The sequence below is a fragment of the Narcine bancroftii genome, chromosome 8, assembly GCF_036971445.1.
Source record: "Narcine bancroftii isolate sNarBan1 chromosome 8, sNarBan1.hap1, whole genome shotgun sequence".
Lineage (NCBI taxonomy): Eukaryota > Metazoa > Chordata > Chondrichthyes > Torpediniformes > Narcinidae > Narcine > Narcine bancroftii.
Genome location: NC_091476.1, coordinates 178,536,453 through 178,561,201, shown reverse-complemented (window position 1 = coordinate 178,561,201; position 24,749 = coordinate 178,536,453). Strand labels below are relative to the sequence as shown.

General features: G+C 43.9%; 1 protein-coding gene across 12 annotated transcripts in view; it reads left to right on the top strand.

The window, feature by feature from the left end:
• alg9 (ALG9 alpha-1,2-mannosyltransferase) overlaps nucleotides 1–24,749 on the top strand; it is a 253,304-nt gene that overhangs the window by 88,557 nt on the left and 139,998 nt on the right. For all 12 annotated transcript variants that reach the window (XR_011343620.1, XR_011343619.1, XR_011343621.1 and 9 more), the window contains one exon: nucleotides 2,913–3,067. Coding sequence is in view for 9 of the 12 variants with exons in the window: in XM_069895966.1 (XP_069752067.1) it covers nucleotides 2,913–3,067 (155 nt within the window). In the remaining 3 variants the exon portion in view is untranslated. The remainder of the gene's footprint in view (nucleotides 1–2,912; nucleotides 3,068–24,749) is intronic.

Genomic DNA, 24,749 nt, shown 5'->3' with positions numbered 1-24,749 from the left:
TTATCCATATAAAACAGAGATTAGGGAGAATTTCTTTAGCCAGCGGGTCGTGGATCTGTGGAACTCGCTGACGTATACAGCAGTGGAAGCCAGATCACTGGGAGTATTTAAACAAGAAATAGACAAGTATCTCATTAGTGAAGGCATCAAGGGATATGGGGAAAAGGCTGGATATTAGAACTAGTGGAGAGTAGCTTAGTGTAGATTTACAGAACAGACTCGATGGGCCTAGTGGCCTGTTTCTGTTCCTTTGTCTTGTGATCTATGGAAGACGGAGAGGGGAGGACTTGGGAAGATGTGTCTGGTGGGATCCTGTTGTAAGTGCTGGAATTTATAATCAGTTGGAATCGGAAACTGGTAGGGTGGTAGGTGAGGACAAGGGGAATCCTGTGTTTGTTGCATCTGGGGGTAGAGGGGGCCAGAGCAGGAAATGGAGGAGATGTGGGTGAAGGCCAAGGTGGTGGTAGTGGAGGTGAAGCCATGTTTGTGGAAGAAGGCAGACATTTCAGAGTCTCTGGACTGGAAGATGTCATCTTGGAAGCAGATGCGGCAGAGACAGAGAAATTGAGAGAAGGGGATGGAGTCCTTGCCGGGGGCAGGGTGAGGAAGTGTAGTCCAGGTCTTTGTGAAACTTGCTGGGTTTGTAGTATATGTCAATGGAAACCTTGACTCCAGATATGGAGACAGATCCAGAAGGGGGAGAGTTGATGGAGATGGGCCAGATAAGTTTGAAATCAGGGTGGAAGTTGGCTGCAAAGTGAATGAAATCTGAGCTCATCATGGGTACATGAGGGAGCCCCGATGTAGTCATGAATATATTGGAGGAAGAGGTGAGGGGTCTTGCCTGTGTAGGTTTGCAGCATGGATTGCTCCCCAAGCCCACAAACAGGCAGGCTTAGCTGGGACCCATGGCTACTCCTTTGATTTGGATGAAGTTGGATGTTATTGTTTAGAGTGAGGACAAGTTCTGCCAGGCGGAGGAGGGTGGTGGTAGAGTGTGACTGGTCAGGTGTCTGGTCCAGAAAGAAACAAAATGCTTTAAGACTTTCTGTGTGGGAGATGGAGCTATAAAGGGATTGGACATCTATCATAAAGATGAGACAGTCCAGTTTGGGGAATCTGAAGTAATTGAAGAGATGGAGGACATGTGAGGTATCACGGATGTAGGTGGGGAGGGATTGGACCAGGGGAGAAACTATAGAGTTATGGGAAGATGCAACTAGTTCAATGGGACAGGAGCAAGCAGAAACAATTGGTTTACTGGGTGGTGGGTTTGTGTATCTTGGGTAGGAGGTAGAAAGAAGCAGTGCGGGGATGGGAGACAGTAAAGTTGGTGGCCGTGGGAAGGTGGTGACCCGACGTGATAAGGCTGGAGATGGTGTTGAAGACGGTGGTTTGATGAGCTGTGATAGGGTCCTGTGATAGGGTCCTGTAGTTTTGATGGTGAGGTCGGGATTGTTGTGGAGAGAGTGGAGGGCAGAAGGTTCAGAGGAAGTAAGATTGGAATAAGAGAGGGAGTGGTGAAGTTGAGGCAGATGATGTCTTGGGTGGCAATTGGAAATAAAAAGATCCAGAGCGGAAGCTGGCCGAGACAAGGTGACATGTGTTGGCCTATGTTCGTCCCTCTTCTCCTTCCTCTCCCCAACCTGCCCCCCTCCACCCTGCATCCCCAACCACCTTTTTATTCAGGCATCTTTCTGTTTTTCAGCACTCCTGAAGGAGGCCTCAGGCACAATATGTTAACTGCCTTTTATCCTTCATGAATGCTGCAGCAAAGCCTCACTAGTTTCTCATACACGTTTGTGTAAGGAACTGGGTTTGGTTTCTCAACAAAGTCATAGAGGTTAAGTAGGCCCTGGCTGTGGGACTGGCATCAGGACAGCCTCTAGTCTCTCGCCTCTGGTTGTGTGCTTCTCTGTATCATCACAGTTGAAAAGCTTATTCTCCATTGACATGGTGCAACTCTGCAAATTAAACTTCACAATGTATGAGGATCAGAGCTGGGCTTGATTGGAGAGTCGAGGACCATCTGCTCATATTTTACAGAGAGCATCATGTTCATGCATTGCCTATCAATGCATCAGTTAGTTTGCAGCACATCCAGGCATGGTACAGAGCTGTGGGAACGATTGGTGTCAAGTAATTCATTTCTCTTAATTATGTTACATGAGTTCTATGCTATGTCATTTTTTGTTTACTCATCCACTGTATTAATTTTTTTTCTGAAGGAAGTCTATCAGATTGGTGTTTGAATTAATTGAAATAAATGCTGGAAATATCAGCGGGTCAGACAACATCGGTGGAAGGAGAAAGGGTCATTACGTCTGGTCTGTGATTCTTCATCTGAATTCATTGAGATCAGACTTTTTCCTCCCCCAGATTCCGTAGAATGATCACTCACTGAAATATTATTTCCATTAAATTGGACAATCTGAACTGAGATATTAAAAAAGATACCATTGATCACAAAGCAGAAATTGGAACAAAAATTGTGTTGTGTGATTCTGGATCTGCATCTCATAATAACTATTAACACCTCAAGCAATGTTGGCTGAGTGACGTTTAATGACGTTCACTGTTGTGGAAGTGCCTCCGACCAGCAAGTCAGGCAGCATCCATGCAAAGCAGTCGACAGCTGAAATTCCCTGAAGAGTTTTCGGCCCAAAATGCTGCCTGTTGGCACTTTGTGCGTGGCTCCAGTATTCCAGCATCTCCTCGAAGAAGGGCCTGTTGAAATGGCTCTACTGTGTCTGTCTTTTATATTCTGATTATTCAAGAATAGACCCTGCACAGTTAAATCTGTTGCATGAAATTGAGTAGTCCAAGGACATTTTTTTGATGCGACCATTTTTAATAAATACCATGGTAAATTTCTGCTGTGTTTTTGCTGTAACATTGAATCTCTCTTGTAGTGCAGAACCTTGGCCATCCCTTTTGGTTGACCCTCTCACCCATGTACATCTGGATTCTGATTTTCTTCACTCGACCACATAAAGAAGAGCGTTTCCTCTTTCCCATCTACCCGCTCTTCTGTCTCTGTGGGGCAGTGGCTCTCTCAGCATTACAGGTTAGTAGCTGAAAATTAGGTCTCATCTCAGTTTAGTCACACCTTGTTTTTGATGACATCTTGTGGTGAAACAGAGAAGTTGCCTACCTTTTTGAATCTAAAATATCCAATGCATTATTTTAAAAAGATCAAGAGAGTCAATATTTATCTTTCTTTCAACACCCGAATAGGTCAAATGATTTGGTGGAATTTGCAAGGCATAAATTGGCTATGGTATTTTCTATAAGCAGTTATGATTATGAGTCGGCATGTGGGATGGAGATTAAAAACTTAGCTGCATGAGGCACCAATAGCAACTTTGCACTCAGTGACACCAAAGCCAAGGAACTGATTGGAAGGAAAACCAGAGGTGTACAATCAAGTGATCATTGGGGGAATCGGAGGTGCAAAGTGTGAGTAAATTTAAATTCCAGGGAGTCACTATCTCGGAGGACCTTTCCTGAACCTAACACACAAATGACATCGTGAAGAAAGCGCATCCACACCTCTACTTTTTCAGGAGTTTACAGAGGTTTGGTATGACATAGAAAACCTAGGTAAACTTCTACAAATGTGTAGTGGAAAGTGTGCTGACCCACTGTATCATGTCCTGCTATGGGGGAACTAACACCAAGAAAATCTACAGGGAACGCTGCCGTCAGAGAACAGCAGCAATCATCAGGGATCCACGTCACCCAGCACATTATCTGTTCTCGCTGCTGCCATCAGGAAAGAAATATTGGTGCCACAAGACTCGTACCACCAGGTTCAGGAACAGCTGCTACCCCTCCACCATCAGACTCCTCAACAACAAACTCAATCAGAGATTCGTTTAAGGACTCCTACTTTGCAAATTATTTATTAAATATTTATTTTATGTATTACACAGTCAGTTTGTTTACATTTCTCTCTTTCGTATCTTTTCTTGAGTACAGATTTTTGCCCAACTGATAAGTAGAAATTCTGCCTGGTGTGCAGGAAAAATAATCTCAGGGTTGTATGTCATCATATATGTTCTCTGACAATAAATCTGAACTTTGAACCCATAGAATTCTACAGCAAGGAACAGGCCCTTCCCCTGAACTTGTCCATGCTGGCCATGTTTGTCCCATTTACTGTATTCGGCCCATACACCTGTAAACCTTTTCTATCCATGCGCCAATTCAAATGTCTTGTAGATGGTACAATTGTCCACACCTCTTCCTCTGGTACCTCATACCATATACCTACCATCCTCTCTGTGACGGAAGTGCCCCCTGGGTCCCTTTTAAATCTTTCTCCCTTACCTTAAATCCATTACCTCTTGGGGGAAAAGCCGGTGACATATATGTCCTTCTTGATTTTATTAAACATCCTTGTAAGCTCTCCAACCCCTTGGCCTCCTATATTCCAGGGTGAAAAACCTTGGCCTCTCCTTATAATTGAACTGTACCAGTCCTGATAACATTCTTATGAATGTTTTCTGCACCTGTTCAAGCTTAATGATGGTATATTTTTCCTATAGCTGAGTGATCAACACTGCGCAAATATTTGACAAAGGCCTTGCTAAAGTCTATGTAAACAATATCTACCGTCCTGACGTAATCAATCTTGGTCACCTTTTCCAAAAACTCTGCATTGGAAATCATGTCTCAAAAATTTGACAATATGGCACTGACTATACCTTAGCAGTCCTTGCCTTTCCAAATGTTAGTAGATGTGAATCTCCAAATTCCTTCAAATAACTTACTCCTGACTAACTTTAAGCTCTCTAGCCTGTATTTCCCTGAATTTTCCTTTCAGCCTTTCTAAGTAAAGGCACAACATTAGTTGCCCTCCTGTCCTGCAGCATCTCTCCTGTACTAAATGATGATGTAAATATCTCTGCCTAGGCTCCTGCAATTTCTTCTCTAGTATTCTGTAATATCCGAGGATTAATTGGGTCAGGTTCTGGGGTTTATCTATTGTTTTGGAACCTCCAGTATCACCTTTTTTTTTGTAACTTGGACTCCCAAGACAATTAATTTTCCTGCATTCCCTATTCTTTCTCCACATTTAACACAGATGAAAAGTGCCTGTTTGGGATCTTGGCCATCTCCTGTGGCTCCACACATGGACAACTGAGGGGAGTCTAGAAATAGCAGCATAGATTGAATAGGAGAGGGGAAACATTTAAAGGAGATCTGAGGGGTGAGTCTTCCACACAGAGGGTGGTAGTTATTTGGATCAAGCAGCCAGAGAAGTGGTTGAGGCCGTACAATTACAATGTTTAAAAGATATTTCGGCAGAAACATAGATAAGAAAAGAGTAGAGGGATATGGATCTCATGGAAGCGAAAGGGATTTGTATAGATGGGCATCAGGATTGGAATGGATGAGTTGAGTTGAAGGGCCCATTGGGCTGTGCTGTACAAATATGACTCCATGAGTTAATGAAGGTTTTTTGACCTGAAATTTTAATTCTTCTCATCCATGGAGGCTGCCTGACCTGATGAGTATTTACTGCATGTTTTGATTTACAGCATTTTCAGATTTAAAAAAAAAACATTTACACTTTTTTAAAATTATGTTTCAAATTTAAATAATGGAATTTTGATTTGTGACACTTCGATTATTAAATAGCCAGCATGCCAATGCAACAAATTGTGAAAGGAACCTTGCTTAATCCTGCATTATAATGCTAAGTAAACTAATAACTGAATTTCTTGGCTTAGTTTATTCAGTTTATGAATGTTTACTTCCTGTATTCATGTGTGTAATTATGAGCTATTGAAACAACTTGCACTATCTGAAGACCAGAAAAAGTCAAATTAATGATATAAATCATAAATCCAAGAGTCCCAGCAAGGTTTATAGATCACAAGAAACATCCACCAAGTATAATTGCTGGGAAGTGCCCAATGAGTAATACTGTCCGGTGCTGTGGTCACGCTCGTTAATAAAGGCATTGTCTAAATATGATCAAGGACTAAGTTTAAAATTCCCCATGTCAATGAACTCGAGGACAGTCAGGATTAAATGCACTGCATTGATACAAACCCAAAAATGTAACTATGTATTTAATTGTTAAATTTAACTTGCAGTCATTGAACTCATCTAATACATGAAAAATGACCTGTTGAATATTTTATATTGCAATTTTTAATTTTTTGTAAAGTCTTGAGTTTGGCTCAATTTAGAAATGAACAAGCTGTCTAGGAAAAAAATTGTAATGCAACCATTTGTAGAACAAAGGAAAATAACCAACAACGTTTTAGAACAGCACAAGAATAGGCCCTTCGGCCCAATGTCTGCGCTGATTATAATGGCCAAAATAAACTAAATCTCTTTGGTATGCACAAGGAGCTTTGGACCTGGATCCTGAGGGGTGAGAAAGGGTGGACCTGAATCCCAGAAGGGGTAAGGAAGGATGGGAGGCTGGTGTGGGTGGGTTAGGTAGGGGAGGGGAAAGAGTGAAGAACAGAAATAGATGGGATGAAAAGAGAAGGGACTTATTACCTGAAAATGGAAAATTCTATGTTCATATGATTGACTTCCCAGGTGGAAAGTGAGATATGGGCCCCACTCTGTCAGGGGAGAAGGCCAAGGATAGACAGATTGAGTTGGAACAATGGCTTTTGTGAACAGAGTATAGATGCTCTGCGAAACAGTGACCTAATCTGCACTTGATCCCACCGATGTAGAGGAGGTCACGTCACGAGCACCAAATGCAGCTGATGAGGTGCATGTGAATCTTTGCCTTTTGCGAAAGGGCTGTTTGGGTCCCTGGATAGTGGTGAGGGAGGAGGTGTCAGAGCAAGTGTTTCAGGGGAGTCATGGTGAGGTGGTTGAGGAGGGATGAATGGATAAGGGAATCATGGAGGGAGCATTTCCTACGGAAGACAGGAAGGGGTGGGGAGGGGTAGATGGATCTTGTGGTGAGTTCTAGTTGCAGCTGGTAGAAATGATGATGTACTGAATGCGGAGGTGGTGGGATGAAAGGTGAGAACAAGAGGAGCCCTCTCCCTGTTCTTTTTGTTGGGGGAAGTGAGAGTGGATCTCTGAGAAATGAAGGAAATGCAGGAGATGGGAAAGTTGTGCATTAACCTGGGATTTTTTCCGTTAGGCCCAGCGATGTCCACTGCAATACTCTTCAAACGGCCCAGAATCACCTCTTTTTGATCTCCACATTCTCCACATTGTTCACGATCAGTGCCCTCCATAGTGAATACCCATGCAAAGTATTCCTTTTTTTTAACCTCACCCACTTCTCTGACTCCAAACATAAATCCCCTCCTTTCTTCAAATGCTCCTATCTTCTCCCTTGTCATCTTCTAGTTTATAATATAAAATAAAAGCATTGGGATTCATAATGGTCTTTGTTATACTTCCATTAATTCAACTCACCAAAGAATTTCATGGCCCCTCCTGGCCTTCTGTTCCCTGACTGAACTCTTTCTTGCCATCTTTTTAGTTATCAAGAGCCCTGTCTGAATTTACCTTCATATATACCTCGTATTTCTTTGTGACTAGCTTCACATCTTTTAACTATTAAACATTGACTTTCAATTAATTGAAGCAAAATGCATCCGTTCAGCTGCATTCCCATCTCTCCCCTTTGCTGCCATAACATTGAATTCATTTTCAATTGTCAGCCTTGGTTAGTTGGCAGAATATCCCAACCTTTGATTTCAGCAGAATGCACTTCCAGTTTCTGCTTGAGTGACTCAAATGCCAAATTTTCAGTGAGATTCCTGTGTAGTTCTGAGAGGTGCTAAACAGAGGTGTAGCCCCTTGATGAAATGTTCAACCAATATAATGTCACTCTTCCAGATGGATTTAAAAACTCCCATCGTAGGGCAACTACATCTGATGTACTCTCCAGTATTTCACCAATCAACAGCACTTAAGTTGTTATAATATCATCTCCTTGTTGAGTAGCATCATAATGACGTGGACTATCGACATGTAAACATGGGTTCAACTTCCACTGTGGCAGATGGGGAATTTAAAATGACTAAATATGGAATGAAAAGTTTGCATCAGTAATGGTGACTGTGAAACTTGAGGACTGACCAGTGAATGCCCTTAGACCATCTGCCCTCTGAAATGATCCAGCATATCACAGTTCAGAGGCAATTAGTGACAGATGTGATCTTGTTCAGTGAATTGTATGTTTGGAGAACACAAGAACTGATCACCTTCATGAATCTGACGCTTTTGGGGATGAAAAAACAGCAAAAACTTTTAAAAAACAATTTAATGTTGCTGGAATTCTATTCTGTTCAGCTGAATATACGATTTAACTCCCCAAGGAGAGAACAGCATGAAGGTCATGTTGATAGATGATATCGGGGATTAATGTGTGATCTTCAAACTGCAACAATAAAATTCATACCATACCACAAATTACCAGTTTAGAATTGTATATCACTTTTACACAAAAATGGTATTTTAATCAAATCTTCAGGGAATTACAAAGCAACTAACGACAGAAATAAATTTAATCTAATCTGAAACATGTAGGCTAACGTCTGGAGAAGTTACTGATGGAAATGCCAGGGAAAGCAAATTCCTAGTAGCAGCTGCATTCTCCAGTTTTTCAGTTGAGGCAGTGTGTATCAGCTGGTGACAGTGACTCCTGGTAAGTGCTTTTGATGAGCCAGTTCTTCTTACTTAGCTGAGCTAGTAGCATCTCATGATGTTTTTCTAATACATGTAGGCCTTTTCAAGTAGGTATGGGTTAGTGGTTGAAGCATTTTCCTGAGGATTCCACCTTATTCAGGATCAGCTTTAAGTTCTCCATTAACCTGTCCTTCTCCACCCACAATGGTCAAGGAAGCCTTAGGAAATTTGGCATGTCATTCAAGTCCCTCAACAGCTTCTAAAGGAAGGTGGACCATTGACAGTATCCAATCAAAGTGCATCACTGCATATTACAGGAACTGTTCTGCCCAAGACAGTAAAAGACTGCAGAGTTATGAATGTGACTCAGGCCATCACCAAGCCCCCTTCTTCTCCATCAACATCTGCCGACTTACAAAACAGGCTCATCCTGGCCACAATCCCTTCGCCCCTCATCAAGGCAAAGATTCAGAATGTGGGATCACACACCAGCATATTCAAGGACAGTTTCTTTCCCACCATCATCACATTCCTGAATTAATGTCTTTTCCAGTAAAACAATATTGTCATTGTTCTGTACTGACTGATCTCCTTTACTTGCTATATTATGTAAGGGTTGACGAGCTGGGGACTGTTCGCCAAACAAACTTTCTCACTGCATGTGACAAAACCTTGCACTTCATCTTGATCCTGAGTGCTTTGCAGCATTATGATACAGGTTGAGCCTCTTTAATCTGCCAATGTTGGGACCTGGCCATTGCTGAACCACAAAAAATGCTGAAAAACAGAAATTGACCCAAAAGGGAACCCCCCCACCCCCCATGTAAACATATCAAAGGTAGAACAAAGCTTAACACAGGAAATAATACTGTGGAGAGGCACAGTTAGTGTAGTGGTTATCGCAATGTCTTTACAGCACCAGTGATCGGGACGTTAGTACAAACTCCATACAGACAGCGAGGGACTCGAACCCTCGACCCGATCGCTGGCACCAAAAAGGTTGAATCTGTCACCATTAGTACAAATTCCTTACAGACAGCACAGGACTCGAAACCCAGTCCCCATCAACTTTATAGTTCAAACTTTATAGCGCCAGTGATCAGGGTGGCGTTCGAGACCCGTGCTGTAAGGAATTTGTACTAACGGTGGCAGATTCAAAACGTGCTGAACCATGGGAGTTGCTGGACCACAGAGCACTGGACAATATAGGTTCAACCTGTATTCCAACTACTGTTCTCCAGAAGTTAAATGAATTGGTTCCAGGGATATTACAAATAAAATTTAAATTTAGACATACAGCAGGGTAGCAGGCTCTTTGGTCCATGAACCTGTGCTATCCATTTCCCAGCAATCCTCCCTTATGTGTCTGACCTGAGGCAGCCATTCCTCCTTCAGCCTGCAGAGCTGAAACACTGCAATAGGAAAGTCAGCTCATTGAACTTGTTGGATGGAATTCTATTTAACAACTGGTTCATCTGGAGGGGAAGAAGCTTCTGTCCACTCCTAACTTAATTGGTAGATGTGTGCAGGCTGCCAATCTTGAAATTTGCCTTTTAAATTAGTTAGCCTAGAAGAAAAATGATATGGTGGGTTCTCGACAGGCTCAACTATGGAATGGCAGACTTCTGAAGGGAAAATTGAATAGAAACGGGAGCCAAATTAACCAACGAGGACTTTATTACAAGGGAGGAAGTTTTAAAGTGCCAAACAGACAAATATGTAATCTGACACATGCACATAGATCTTCACACATACAATTACATTGGAAATTGTAAATAGAAGGTTTCAGCCAATGGAAAAGCTTGATAATAATGGCAAATTTACTTAGAGAGAAATCGTCAACTTCAGGCCTAATACAAGGGGTGAAAAGAGAACAAAATGGGAGTCTGTGATCGGTCAGAGGCCAGTGTAATAATATAGCAATATTTATCTTGTCCCTATACATGTAAAGTTCCTGTTATCCCGAATCCAAGAAACCAGAAAAAAATGATCTCAGAAAATAAATGGGTAAAAAATATGAAAGTTTTTAAAATGTAATCTCAAGCAACCGGAAAGCTTGTTTATCCGGCATCTACCAATCCCAGTAGGTGCCAGATTTATACCTGTTAGTAGAGCTTAATTTTGTTTCACATGAATCCTGAAAAATCGGGTTGTGTGTGTCTGGAGGAGTGGTGGAGATGAATGTAATCTGATGGAGACAAGTAATGCTGGGACTTGACTTCGAAACCTGGTGAGGCTGCCGATGGAAAGTTGTTCTCGTTGATGCATTCTGAAGGAGGTGCTTTAGAGATTGAGAAATAATTTTCCAGGAATCAGTCGACTTTGGCATGGGTCCGGAGGACTGGAAGGTTGCAAATGCAGTTCCACTGTTTAAGAAAGGAAGGAAGCAGAAAAAAAGAAAATTACAGGCCTATTAGTCTGGCATTCCTAGTTGGAAAGTTATTAGAGTTGATCCGTAAGGAAGAGGTTATGAAATACCTCGAGATCCACAACTCAATAACTCAAAAGACTGGACTACAGAACAATAGGCTTTTATTTACGATTAAATTGAAGGACATCCTGTGCTGTGACCCAGGCTTTCTGGGGAAGGGTTACGGTGTTGGAGCCTTTATACAGGGTCAAGAGAGAGGAACCAAGGGTACAGTCACAGAACAGATGAGAGCAGATAAATGAGCGTATAGCAGTTCACCACATTCACCCCTTCTTTTATTCTAATTTGGCTAGTGGGGTGACATGGAGCACAAAGTCTTACAGGTTATGCCTGGCCTGGTCTGGTCTGGCCTGGCCCTTCCATTGTGACCAGTGCACAAACAGTTGCTGTGCTGTAGCTGGGGCCGTTGTTGTGTCCTGGACCTTCAGAACTGTGTCAACCTGATGGGGTCGTGGCAGCTTGACCGGAGTGACTGGGGCAGGGTGGGGTTAGGGAGTGATGGTATGTAGTATGTGTCAATGGAAGGGAGGGGTGCTGTTTGGTTCCTGTGCGTGCGAGGTCCCAGATGGAGATAATTTCCTTATGTGCATCCAGCTAGGCCACGTATGCATGGAGGAGTTGGACCCTTTCAACCAGTGAATTAGTTTAATGGCCCCCTCAAGTGCTTCCATAACAGGACTATCCCTGGGGATGTCAACCAGGATGGAAGGGTGGTCCCCAACATGGACTTCCTGGGGAGGGAGAAAATTTGTTCGTGAGGGGTAGCATTGGTGGTAGTTCATAGCAATGACCTGATAGCATGGAGTGCCTCAGGAAGGACCTCCTGCCAGTGAAAGACTGGACGGCCTTTGACACGGTGGCGTTCTCCCTCTCCACCTGGCCATTCCCTCGGGGGTTATAACTAGTGGTCCTGCTGGTGGCGATACCTCTGGCCAGCAAGTATTGGCACAGCTCATTGCTCTTGAATGAGGACCCTCCGGTCACTGTGGATGTATGAAGGGTACCCGACCAGGGTGAGTAAATTGCACAGTGCCATGGACCATGGTCATGTCCAAGCAGGGGATGGCAAAGGGGAAACATGATTACCCATTGATGACCGTGAGGAAATACATGTTGCGTTTGGTGGAGGGAGTTCGCCCTTGAAATCCATACTCAGATGTTCGAAAGACCATGTTCCTTTAATCATGTGCACCTTATCTGGTTGGTAGAAGTGTGGTTTGCCCCAGAAGTCCCTGGTCATGTCTCTGACATCCCAGATGGAGCACGGCAGATTACAAAATTTGATGAAGTGGAAAAATCTCATGACACTGGGGTGGCAGAGGTCATTGTGGAGGGTTTTGAGGTGATATATCTGTGCACTGGCACATGTCCCTTGGGACAGGGCATCTGGGGGTTTGTTGACTTCCCCGGCTGATACAGAATATCATAGTTGTAGGTAGAGTTCGATCCTCCACCTCAAAATGTTATCATTCTTTATGTTGCCCCGCTGTTGTTAAACATGAATGCCATGGCCTGTTGGTCCATGACCAGAGTAAAGCATCTGCTGGCTAGGTAATACCTCCAGTGCTACACCACCTCAGCTATTGCCTAAGTCTCCTTCTCGATGGAAGAGTGTCAGACTTCAGGCCCTTGGGGGATACAGGAGAAGAAGGCGATGTGCCCGATAAGGGCGAAATCAGATGTATCATTCTCCACCTGAAATGGGGAAGATTCATGTACATTGCAGGCTTAGCAGCGTCTTTATGCAATAGAAGGCTACCCAGGCCTCATCAGGGGAAGAATGTGGACTTGATAAGGGGGAGAGCTTTGTCCGCATAATTAGGAACCCACTAAATGTAGTAGGAAAAGAATCCCATGCACCTTTTGACGGCCTTGAGGGTGTGGGGGAGGGAGAGCTCTAGTAGTGGGAGCATGTGGTCGGGGATGGGGCCAATGACTCCATTCTCCACAACACAGCCAAGTATCACCAGGCGCGTAGTGTGGGTTGTAGGTTAGATTGAGGGGTTTGGCCGTTGTGAGGAATTTCTGGAGGTTGGCATTAGGTCATGGCTGCAGATCATGATGTTATTCAGGTAGGGGAAGGCACACATGTCATTTTGTTCCACCATCAGGACCATCTCCCGCTGGAAGACGGAGACACCTTTGGTAACACCGAAGGGTACCTTGAGGAGGTGGTAGAGGCAGCCATCTGCCTTTTTTTAAAAAACTTTACTTAATATTTTACAATAAGAATAAACAGACTTTTACAGAATAAGTAATCTAATAATAATAAAACAAAAAAGCAAACCCACCCCCTTCCCCCTCCCACAACAGATCCCTCAAGGGAAGCATTAAAAATAAACAAAAACATTCAGTAATTTACAATATTACTAAATTCATATTCTTCATATAAGGTATCCACATCTTAACAAAAAAAATCATCATTATTATGTAAATTATATGTTATTTTCTCCATATAAATACACAACTTCAACTCATGATGCCATCGAGTTAAATTTAACTCCACTTCATCTTTCCAAGACATGGCGATACATTTGCGAGCAACTGTCAATATTAGACAAATAAATGCTGTCTGAAACTTACCCAACCCCAAGTCCACTAACGGAGTAAAATAACCTCACAAAAAAATTTTTGGATCTAAAGGAAATTGAATTTTAAACAAATTTTGAAGAATATTCCTAATTTTAAACCAGAAAGGTCAAACTTTATCACAAAACCAAACAGAAGGTAGAAATGTTCCAACACATAATCCACACCTAAAACACAGATCTGAATTACTAAATCCATATTTTTTCAATTTTTCAGGGGTTAAATATAACTGATGCAAAAAATTATAATTAACCAAACTATATTTTACATTAATTCATTTAGTTAACCCATCATAACACATATTTTCCCAATCTACCTGACTAATCTCACAACTTAAATCCTGCTCCCATTTAATCTTAGATGTATCTAAAAAATTATAACCATACATCCATACATCTCTGATATAAAACCTTTATCTGAAAAATAAGAAACCATAAATTCAAATTTAGTTAACTTTGAAATTTTCATTTCTTTTCCAAAATTATCTTTCACTAATGCCCTAATTTGGTAAAAACAAACAGAGAATTCTCAAAAATCCCAAATTTCTCTTTAAGCCAATTAAATGATAAAAATTTACCTCCTTCAAAACAATCCTGCAATCTTTTTATTCCTTTAATCCACCAATCTTCTGAAACTCTATTATTCAATGAAAAAGGAATCAATTTATTTTGATATATTGGGGTTTGAATTGATAAACTACCTTTTGATCCTATTAATAAATTCCTTTTAGTCCAAATTTCTAATAAATGTTTCAAAATTGGTACATTATATTTCTGTATTATCATTTAAATACAAATTGATGAGGACAAGATTCCAATATCGCAGCCAATTCCACCCTTCCCCAACTAGGAGGAGTAGAAACATCTAAAATACGATTAATAAATCTCGACTGAGCTACTTCATAATAATTTTTAAAATTAGGTAATTGCAAACCTCCCAAAGCATCTGACAGGTCAATTTATGCATCGCTACTCTTGCTAATTTTCCTTTCCATAAAAATTTTCAAATTATTTTATTTAAATCCTGAAAAAAAGATTTCGGAAGAAAACAAAGAATCGATTGAAACAAATATTGAATTCACAGAAAAATATTGATCTTTATACAATTTACTCGACCGATTAAAGTTAAAGATAAATTCTTCCATTTAGTCAAATCCGCTCTAATCTTTCTCATTAATGGTACATGATTTAAATTATACAATGATTGAAAATTTACATCAATCATTATCCCTAAGTACTTAATTTTATCAGTCCATCGAAATTTACTAATTTGTCTACATTGATCATAATTTCCTTCAGAAATTGGCAGTATTTCACTTTTATTCCAATTCACTTTATATCCAGATAATTTGCCATATAATTCTAAACAATTTTGCAAATAAATTAAAGATTGACCCAGATTAGTTAAATATATTAAAACATCATCAGCAAATAAATTAATCTTATATTCATCCTGTCCAATCCTTATACCTGTAATATTCTCATTCTGCCTGAAAGCCTGAGCTAACGGTTCAATAACCAACGCAAATAGGGCTGGCGACAAAGGACAACCTTGATGGGTTGAATGTGTTAATTTAAAAAAGGAAGAAGTCTGACCATTTGTCACCATCCTTGCTACAGGATTATTATATAGTGCCTTCACCTAACCAATAAATAAGGGTCCAAATTTATATTTCTCCAAAACTTTATAATAAAAAATTCCATTTGACCCTATCAAAAGCTTTTTCAGCATCTAATGATACTACCATTGGTAGGTTGGGTTGCTGACGTAAAGCGTTGATTAATGAAACCATTCTAAGAATATTATCTGAAGCATACTTGTCTTTAATAAACCCAGCCTGGTCAGAATATACTGAAGAAATTGGTCGATAAGAAGAAACCTTCAAAAGGTCTCTGTCTTTTTTTGGTATAACTTATTGCCCTCAAACACGAGTCTGGCAAAGCTTGCTCCAAATTACCTGATTAAGAACATACATAAATACAGAGGACAAATCATCATAAAAAACTTTATAAAATTCAGCAGTAAACCCATCATCTCCTGTTGATTTCCCATTAGGCATTTGTTGAATAACATCTAAATCCGTAAAAGAAGAATCCAACTTTCTCACAACCTCCTCCTTCAATATTGGTAAATTTAACTCTGACAAAAACGCTTCAATGGAACCGTCATCTCGCACTCCCTCAGAAGCATATAATTTCTGGTAAAATAACAAAAACTGGTCATTAATTTCCAGAGGTTTAAAAGTAACTGAATTGTCCTTCTTCGCAGCATTAACAATCCTTGAAGCTTGCCCAGTTTTCAATTGCTATGCCAAAACTTTATGTGCTCTATCTCCTAACTCGTAGTAACGTTGCTTAGATCTTTGAATCAAATGTTCAAATTGGTCAGTTTGCAATATATTATATGTTAGCTTCAATTTTGTCAAAAAAGCCGTATTATCTTCTGTAGAATTCCTCTGGAATTCCTTTTCCAACTCTGCTATTTGTTTTTCCAACAACTGAGACTCGACCAAAAATTTATTATTTTCCTTTGATGCATAACTAATGATTTGACCACGTAAAAATGCCTTTGAAGCATCCCATACAATAAAACTACTCCTGACTGTATTTTTATTCAAATCTAAATAAATAGCAGTTTGATCCTTAATAAATTCCGGTTTTTTCAATAACATTGCATTGAACCTCCAGCGAAAAATTGATTGAATTACTTCTGGCCCCATGCAGGAGATAAACAGCAATGAATGGTCAGAAATTATCCTGCTCTTATATTCAGCTTGAATAAAACGTGCTTGCAAATGTTCTGATGCTATAAAAAATCAATCCAAGAAAAAGAATCATGACGTGAAAAATAAAATGAAAAATCTTTCTCAGTAGGACTTGATCTTCTCCAGACCTCTATCAGATTCAGGTCTTTCATCAAAGAAACCAATTGAACCGCTGCTTTCGTCTAACACACAATTAAAGTCTCCGCCAATCAAAATATTCTCCTTAGCTTGACTTAAAGTTAAGAAAGCTTCAGACACAAACTATTCAACATCAACATTAGGTGCATACACATTCAACAAGGACCATGACTCAGCAAACAATTTACAATTAATCATTAAAATACGACCAACTGATTCCGACAAAGAAACAAGTTCACATGGTATTTTCTTATGAATCATAATTGCCTCTCCTTTTGATTTTGAGTTAAAGGAAGATGAAAATCCATGTCCAACCCAGTCCCTCTTCAATTTCAAATGTTCTTTTTTGGTTAAATGAGTTTCCTGCAAAAAAGCAACATCAACTTTTGTGGCGGCACACCGTTAGGCATGCAAACCAGTCCCGCTTGTAACACATGCGGCGGGGCAGCCGGCCAAAATGGCGCCTTCTGGGGTTTCCCCTTCAACCTTGACACCAGGCTCAGATGCCCGTGCTGGGGGACCACTTGACGCCCCCCCCCTCCCCCCAGTGCGGTTCTCAGCCAGGTCTGGGCTAGGAGTATAAGGCCAGCAGGTAACCTGCAATAAATCAGTTCTGCTCGCTGAGCTCAACCCATCTGGTTGTGTGTTCTTTCAGTTAGCAGTGTAGCTGCCACTACAATTGATGACCCCAACAGGTTCAAATGCCTTTGGTCGTATCTTCGATCAGTGCTATAGCTGTCAAGCTCCCTGACTTCTGGGTGCAGGAGCCTGAGACCTGGTTCAGTCACACAGAGGCTCAGTTTCACCTCCGCCAGATTTCATCAGACATGACCAGGTTCTACCATGTGGTCGCTGCCCTGGACCAGGTCACCCCCAAACGTGTGCAGCACCTTGTTCAACACCCACCCAAGGAAGATAAATACGGGACCATCAAGCGGGTGCTCACCAGCTCCCTCGGACTATCCAGGCGCCAGCGTGCCGCTCGTATGCTGCATCTCGATGCCTTGGGAGACAGGTCCCCGATTGAACTAATGGACAAGATGCTCGCATTCATGGGCGATCACACCAACTGCCCACTTTTTGAGCGCATCTCTCTCGACCATCTGCCTGAGGACATCTGGCCGCTACTGGCCGAAGAGAGCTTTGCTGACCCAAGGAAAGTCGCTCTGAAGGCCCAAGAGCTATGGCTCGAGCGATTTCCAGAGGGCTCAGTAGTCCAGCAGGTTGTGGGTCATGGGCATGACCACTCCAAGCCTTCCTCTAGCGCTGCGGTAGAACACCTGGTCCCTACAGGGGCCACAAAGAACATAACCAGAGGCAAGGCATCTGCTCTGGGCCTCTGCGTCTACCACCAGCGCTGGGGAGCCAAGGCTTGGAAAGTTCGTCAGCCCTGCTCATTCCAGGGAAATGAGGAGGCCGGCCGGTGTAATTGACTGCGGCGGCTGGCAAGGGACGCAGCCTTCTCTACCTGCACGACTCGGTCAGTGGCCATCGTATCCTCATTGACACTGGGGCCCAGATCAGCGTTATTCCGGCCACAGCCATCGAGCCCAGGAATTGGCCTTGAGGACCTCCACTCCGTGCGGCCAAAGCAACAGAGATCCGGACGTATGGAGACAAGACTGTCCACTTCCAGATCGACTGGCAAAAGTTCTCGTGGAGGATCACCATCTCTTCCCTTCTGACTGCCATCCTGGGTGCCGACTTCCTCCTCTCCCATGGGCTCCTGGTTGACATTCGAGGTAGGGATCTGGTAGATGCCCGTACCTTCCAGGCCTTTCGCCTCAACACCTCCCGCACAGAGTAACCACAGATGGCCCTGATCAGCACGCCCAAGGACGAGTTCCAGCGTATCCTGAATGAGTTTCCGGCCCTCCTCAAGCCACAGTTCTCTGCTGCCTCACTGCGCCATGGGGTTTTCCATCAAATTCCCACCCAAGGCCCACCGGTCCACGCCAAGGCACTCCGGCTCCCACCGGATAAGCTCCAAGTGGCGAAGGAAGAGTTTTCGGATCTGCTGGAGCTGGGGATCATTCGGCGCTCCGACAGCCCTTGGGCCTCACCACTCCACCTGGTCCCGAAAGTCTCTGCCGGCTGGCACCCCTGCAGAGACTACCAGCGTCTCAATGAGGTGACAGTTCCTGACCATTACCCTACCTCTCACATCCAAGATTTTACGGCCAACCTGCATGGCGCGAGGGTATTCTCCAAGGTCGATCTGGTGCGCGAGTATCACCAAATCCCGGTGCATCCCAAGGACAAACCCAAGACGGCCATCATCACCCCCTTTGGCTTGTTCGAATTCCTTCGTATGCCCTTCGGGCTCAAGAATGCTGCCCAGACCTTCCAGCGCCTTATGGACTCAGTGGGCAGGGACTTGGATTTCATCTTCATTTACTTGGACAACTTCCTTGTTGCCAGCAGGGATCGGGTGCAACACAAGGCCCACCTGCGCTCCCTCTTCTCCCGACTGGCCAACTTCGGCCTCACGATCAACCCAGCCAAGTGGCAGTTTGGGAAAGAGTCCATGCAGTTCCTGGGCTATACCATCACAGCCAAAGGAGCCACGCCCACCGCTACGAAGATCGCCGCAATTGAGGAGTTCCCACGCCAGGACAACCTCAAGTGGGCTGCAGGAGTTCACGGGTATGGTCAACTTCTATAACCGTTTCATCCCAGGTGCTGTGCTCTTCGCCCTCATCGCGGCCAAACACAAAAAGCTTGCCTGGACTCCAGAGGCCTGCAGGGCATTTAAGGCCACGAAGGATGCCCTCACAAAGGCTACCATGCTCGCCCACCCACACACCGACCTGCATATGGCGCTCTCCATCGATGCCTCTGCCACAGCCATTGGCGCCGTCCTGGAGCGGCAAGTGAATGGACAGTGGAAGCCACTGGCATTCTTCAGCCGGCTTCTTTGCCTACCAGAGCGGAAGTATAGCGCCTTTGACCGTGAGTAACTGGGCATGTACCTGACGGTGTGGCATTTCTGCTATTTCTTGGACGGAAGCACTTTTGCCATCTTTACCGACCACAAACCCCTCACTCAGGTGCCCGCCAGCAGTGTCACCTCTCCTTCGCGTCGGTTTACCACTGACATTTGGCACAAGGTGGGGAAGGACAAAGTGGTCGCCGATGCACTCTCACGACCGGCCATCTGCGCACTGACACTCAGCCTCGACTTTGACCAGCTCACCTGGGACCAGAAATCCAATGAGGAGATGCGAGCCTTCAGGACTGCGGTTCCAGGACCTCCTGGCTCCCAGCGGTGAGGGCACCGTCCTGTGTGATGTCTCCATGGGCACCCCGCGACCAGTGGTCCCCAGCAGTGGCGCAGGCAAGTCTTCCACCATATCCATAACCTTTCGCACCCTTCCATCAGGTCCATGGTCCGTATGGTGGCAGAGCGCTTCGTCTGGCATGGGCTGTGGAAGTAGATCGTGGGCTGGGCCAGAACCTGCACCCATTTCCAAGGTGCACAAGCACAACAGAGCGCCCATACAGGAGTTCGAGCACGTCCGGGAATAGTTCAGCCACATTCACGTGGACATCATCGGGCCCAGGGGTAACCGTTACCTATTGTCTATTGTCTATTTTCACGGTGGTAGATCTCACCACTCATTGGCCTGAGGCGATCCTGATGCCAGACGCCTCCAAGGACTCCTGCCTCCGAACGCTGTTGCATGGCTGGGTCGCCCAGTTCGGCATTCCGAATCACCTCACCAGCGATTGGGGCGCCCAGTTCACCTCTGCACTCTGGGCACAGCTCGCCACAGGATGGGGGTCGAGCTACACCACACCACGGCCTATCACCTGCAGGCCAATGGGATGGTCGAGCGACTACACTTCCACCCTAAGTTGGCACTTATGGCCCGCCTCACCGGTCCCGACTGGGTGGATGAACTGCCTTTGGTGCTCCTGGGCATCCGCTCTATGCCCAAAAAAGATCTACAGGTGTCATCAGCCGAGCTGGTCTACGGCGCACCGCTAGCGCTACCCAGTGAGTTCGTCAACGCACCTCACAACCCCCAGCGGTCACTGCATGCACTACTCCCCCACCTCCGGGCCCAGTTGAGCTTCTTTGAACCCCCACCGCTGCCCAGCCACGGCACACAGACCTCTTACGTCCCCAGCGAGCTGCACTCTGTGGAGTACATTTTCATTCGTCGAGTCCCGTCTACAGCACCTCTGCAGAGGCTTTACGAAGGGCTGTACAAAGTCATCCAGTGCTTGGGGTCCACGTTCACGCTGGACATCAGCAGTAGGAAGGAACTGTTTATGGTGGACAGGCTGAAGCCAGCACACCTTGACCCCACCAAACCAGTAACCATATAATCATATACAGCATAGAACTGGCCAGTTTGGCCCTACTAGTCCATGCCGTAACAAATCCCCACCCTCCTAGTCCCACTGACCAGCACCAGGTCCATACCCATCCAATCCTCTCCCCTCCATGTAATTATCCAGTCTTTCCTTAAATGTAAATAACGTTCTTGCTTCAATCACCGCTGCCGGAAGCTTATTCCACATTCCAACCACCTTTTGCGTGAAGAAATTTCCCCTTATGTTCCCCTGATAATTTTCCCCCTGCAATCTCAAAGCATGGCCTCTGGTTTGAATATCCCCCACTCTTAATTGAAAAAGCCTATCCACGTTGACTCTCTGTCCCTTTTAAAATCTTGAACACCTCCATCAAATCCCCCCCTCAATCTTCGACGCTCCAGAGAAAAAAGCCCCAGGCTGCTCAACCTTTCTCTGTAACTCAAACCCTGACATCCTCTCAACATTCTCGTGAACTTTCTCTGCACTCTCTCTATTTTGTTTATATCCTTCCTATAATTCGGTGACCAAAACTGCACACAGTATTCCAAACTTGGCCTCAGCAATGCTTTGTACAATTTCATCATAACATCCCAACTCTTGAATTCAATACTCCGATTTATGAAGGCCAACATTCCAAATGCCGCCTTCACCACTCTATCTACCTGAGTATCAACTTTGAGCGTACTATTTACCATAACTCCTAAATCCCTTTTAAATTCCATCAGCCATTTCTCAGCCCACTCCTCTAGCCTTCCTATATCTCTTTTTAAGCTACGGTAATCTTCCTCACTGTCCACAATACCACCAATCTTTGTATCATCTGCAAACTTACTTATCCAATTCACCACCCCTTCTTCCAGATCGTTAATATATATATAACAAACAATAGTGGACCCAGGACCGATCCCTGAGGAACTCCACTAGTCACCGGCCTCCAATTTGACAAACAATTTTCTCCCAGTGCTCTCTGACACCTCCCATCCAACCATTGCTGAATCCATTTCACTACCTCCTTATTTATACCTAATGCCTCCACCTTTTTTCCTAACCTCCTGTGGGGAATGTTGTCAAAAGGTTTACTAAAGTCTAAATAGACAACATTCACAGCCTTCCCTTCATCAATCTTTTTTGTAATCCCCTCGAAAAACTATAAGGTTTGTTAAGCATGATCTACCCCTGACAAAACCATGCTGACTACTACCTATCAATCCCTGTTCTTCCAAATATTTGTAAATGCCATCCCTCAGAACACTTTCCATCAACTTACCCACCACAGACGTCAGACTCACAGGTCTATAATTTCCAGGCTTACAGTTGTGGCCCAGCCCAAGAAGTGACTAAAAAGGACATTGGCGACGGTTCTGGGGGTGCCATGTGGTTGCACACCGTTAGGCAGGCGAACTGGCCCCGCTTGTAACACACGCGGCGGGGCACCCGGCCAAAGTGGCGCCGTTGGCTGTTTCCCCTTTGACCTTGGCACCGTGTCAGAAGCCCACGCTTGGGGACCCACGTGACGCCCTGGTGACATCAGTGCCCCCAGCGCAGTTCTCAGCTAGGTCCGGGCTGGGAGTATAAGGCCAGCCAGGCATCCTGCAATAAATCATTTCTGCTCACTGAGCTCAACCCGTCTGGTTGTGTGTTCTTTCAGTAGCAGTGTAGCCGCCGCTACACTTTCATCTTTTTTATATAAGTTAAAACGTGTTTTTTCTTAATCGAATTATTTCTTTGGCTTGGCTTCGCAGACGAAGATTTATGGAGGGGGTAAAAAGTCCACGTCAGCTGCAGGCTCGTTTGTGGCTGACAAGTCCGATGCGGGACAGACAGACACGATTGCAGCGGTTGCAAGGGAAAATTGGTTGGTTGGGGTTGGGTGTTGGGTTTTTCCTCCTTTGCCTTTTGTCAGTGAGGTGGGCTCTGCGGTCTTCTTCAAAGGAGGTTGCTGCCCACCAAACTGTGAGGCGCCAAGATGCACGGTTTGAGGTGTTATCAGCCCACTGGCGGTGGTCAATGTGGCAGGCACCAAGAGATTTCTTTAGGCAGTCCTTGTACCTTTTCTTTGGTGCACCTCTGTCACGGTGGCCAGTGGAGAGCTCGCCATATAACACGATCTTGGGAAGGCGATGGTCCTCCATTCTGGAGACGTGACCCATCCAGCGCAGCTGGATCTTCAGCAGCGTGGACTTGATGCTGTCGACCTCTGCCATCTCGAGTACTTCGACGTTAGGGGTGTAAGCGCTCCAATGGATGTTGAGGATGGAGCGGAGACAATGCTGGTGGAAGCGTTCTAGGAGCCGTAGGTGGTGCCGGTAGAGGACCCATGATTCGGAGCCGAACAGGAGTGTGGGTATGACAACGGCTCTGTATACGCTTATCTTTGTGAGGTTTTTCAGTTGGTTGTTTTTCCAGACTCTTTTGTGTAGTCTTCCAAAGGCGCTATTTGCCTTGGCGAGTCTGTTGTCTATCTCATTGTCGATCCTTGCATCTGATGAAATGGTGCAGCCGAGATAGGTAAACTGGTTGACCGTTTTGAGTTTTGTGTGCCCGATGGAGATGTGGGGGGGCTGGTAGTCATGGTGGGGAGCTGGCTGATGGAGGACCTCAGTTTTCTTCAGGCTGACTTCCAGGCCAAACATTTTGGCAGTTTCCGCAAAGCAGGACGTCAAGCGCTGAAGAGCTGGCTCTGAATGGGCAACTAAATTATTTAAACTCTGAGCATTAAACATTGCAAAGTTTATATTAGACATCATTATCAAAGTAAAACTCGAACAACAAATTTTAAAAAACCCTTAATTTTCTATCCCTTCTACTTAACTCAAAAAAAAATTAAAACTCCCCTGAAAAATCCCCGTTTCTTTTTATCTCTTCTAATAATTCAAAAAAATTAATCTTAAAGCGTCCTTTGATAAATAATCACTAAACAAAACAATTACCAAACCCCCCTCTGAGAAAATTAAATGTATTCAAATTAAAAAATATATTTTTGTATAAAACACTACAAAGTAGTAACTCCCACTTAACTGGGTGTGGACTGAAATAAATCCCCCCCCCCCGCAGCTGGGAGACGACTTCGGAAAGCTTCAGAAACCTCCCTTTCCCCAATCGGACATAAAATGATGAGTCTAAATCAGCTCACAGCCCCATTGATTTTAATCCCAAAACTTGTTCCAGATCATCAATATCAATCAAGCTCTTTGACAGATTCCCATTCCCGTTTCCATTTTTCTTCTCAGATATCTTCCTCTTAGGTGAAGAGTGCCTTTCAACAGCCCTATCAGGCAGAGAATTAGTAAAGATTAAAGCATCATAATCATTTTCAAAAAATTGTGATTGAAAATTACCATAAAAAATTTTCAATACTGCAGGATATCTAGAAGAAAATTTATAACCCTTTCTCCAAAGCACCTCTAGCAGAATTAAACTCTTTACATCTCCTAATAATTTCTTGACTTAGATCTGGAGAGACAAAAAACATTATTTCCCCTTACCATCAACGGGGATTGATATCTACGTGCATTCTGGACTGCTACTCTCAAAATAGTTTCTCTATCTTGATATTTTAGACAGCAAATCAAAACAGCTCGTGGTGGTTGACCTGGATATGGTTTACTCCTTAAAGCCCTATGAGCCCTATCCAACTCCAAACCTTCTGGAAAAAACTCCAATCCCAATGCCTCAGGAATCCATTTTAAAAAATTTTTAATTGGCTTTGAACCCTCAATACCTTCAGGAATTCCCACTATTTTAACATTATTTTGGCGACTTTGATTTTCCATAGAGTCCATCTTCTTCAATTAATCTTTCTTCTGAATCTCCCATCCAATGAAAGAATCTTCTACTTTCTCTATTTTCTGTTTATTACATTCCACTTGGTCCTTA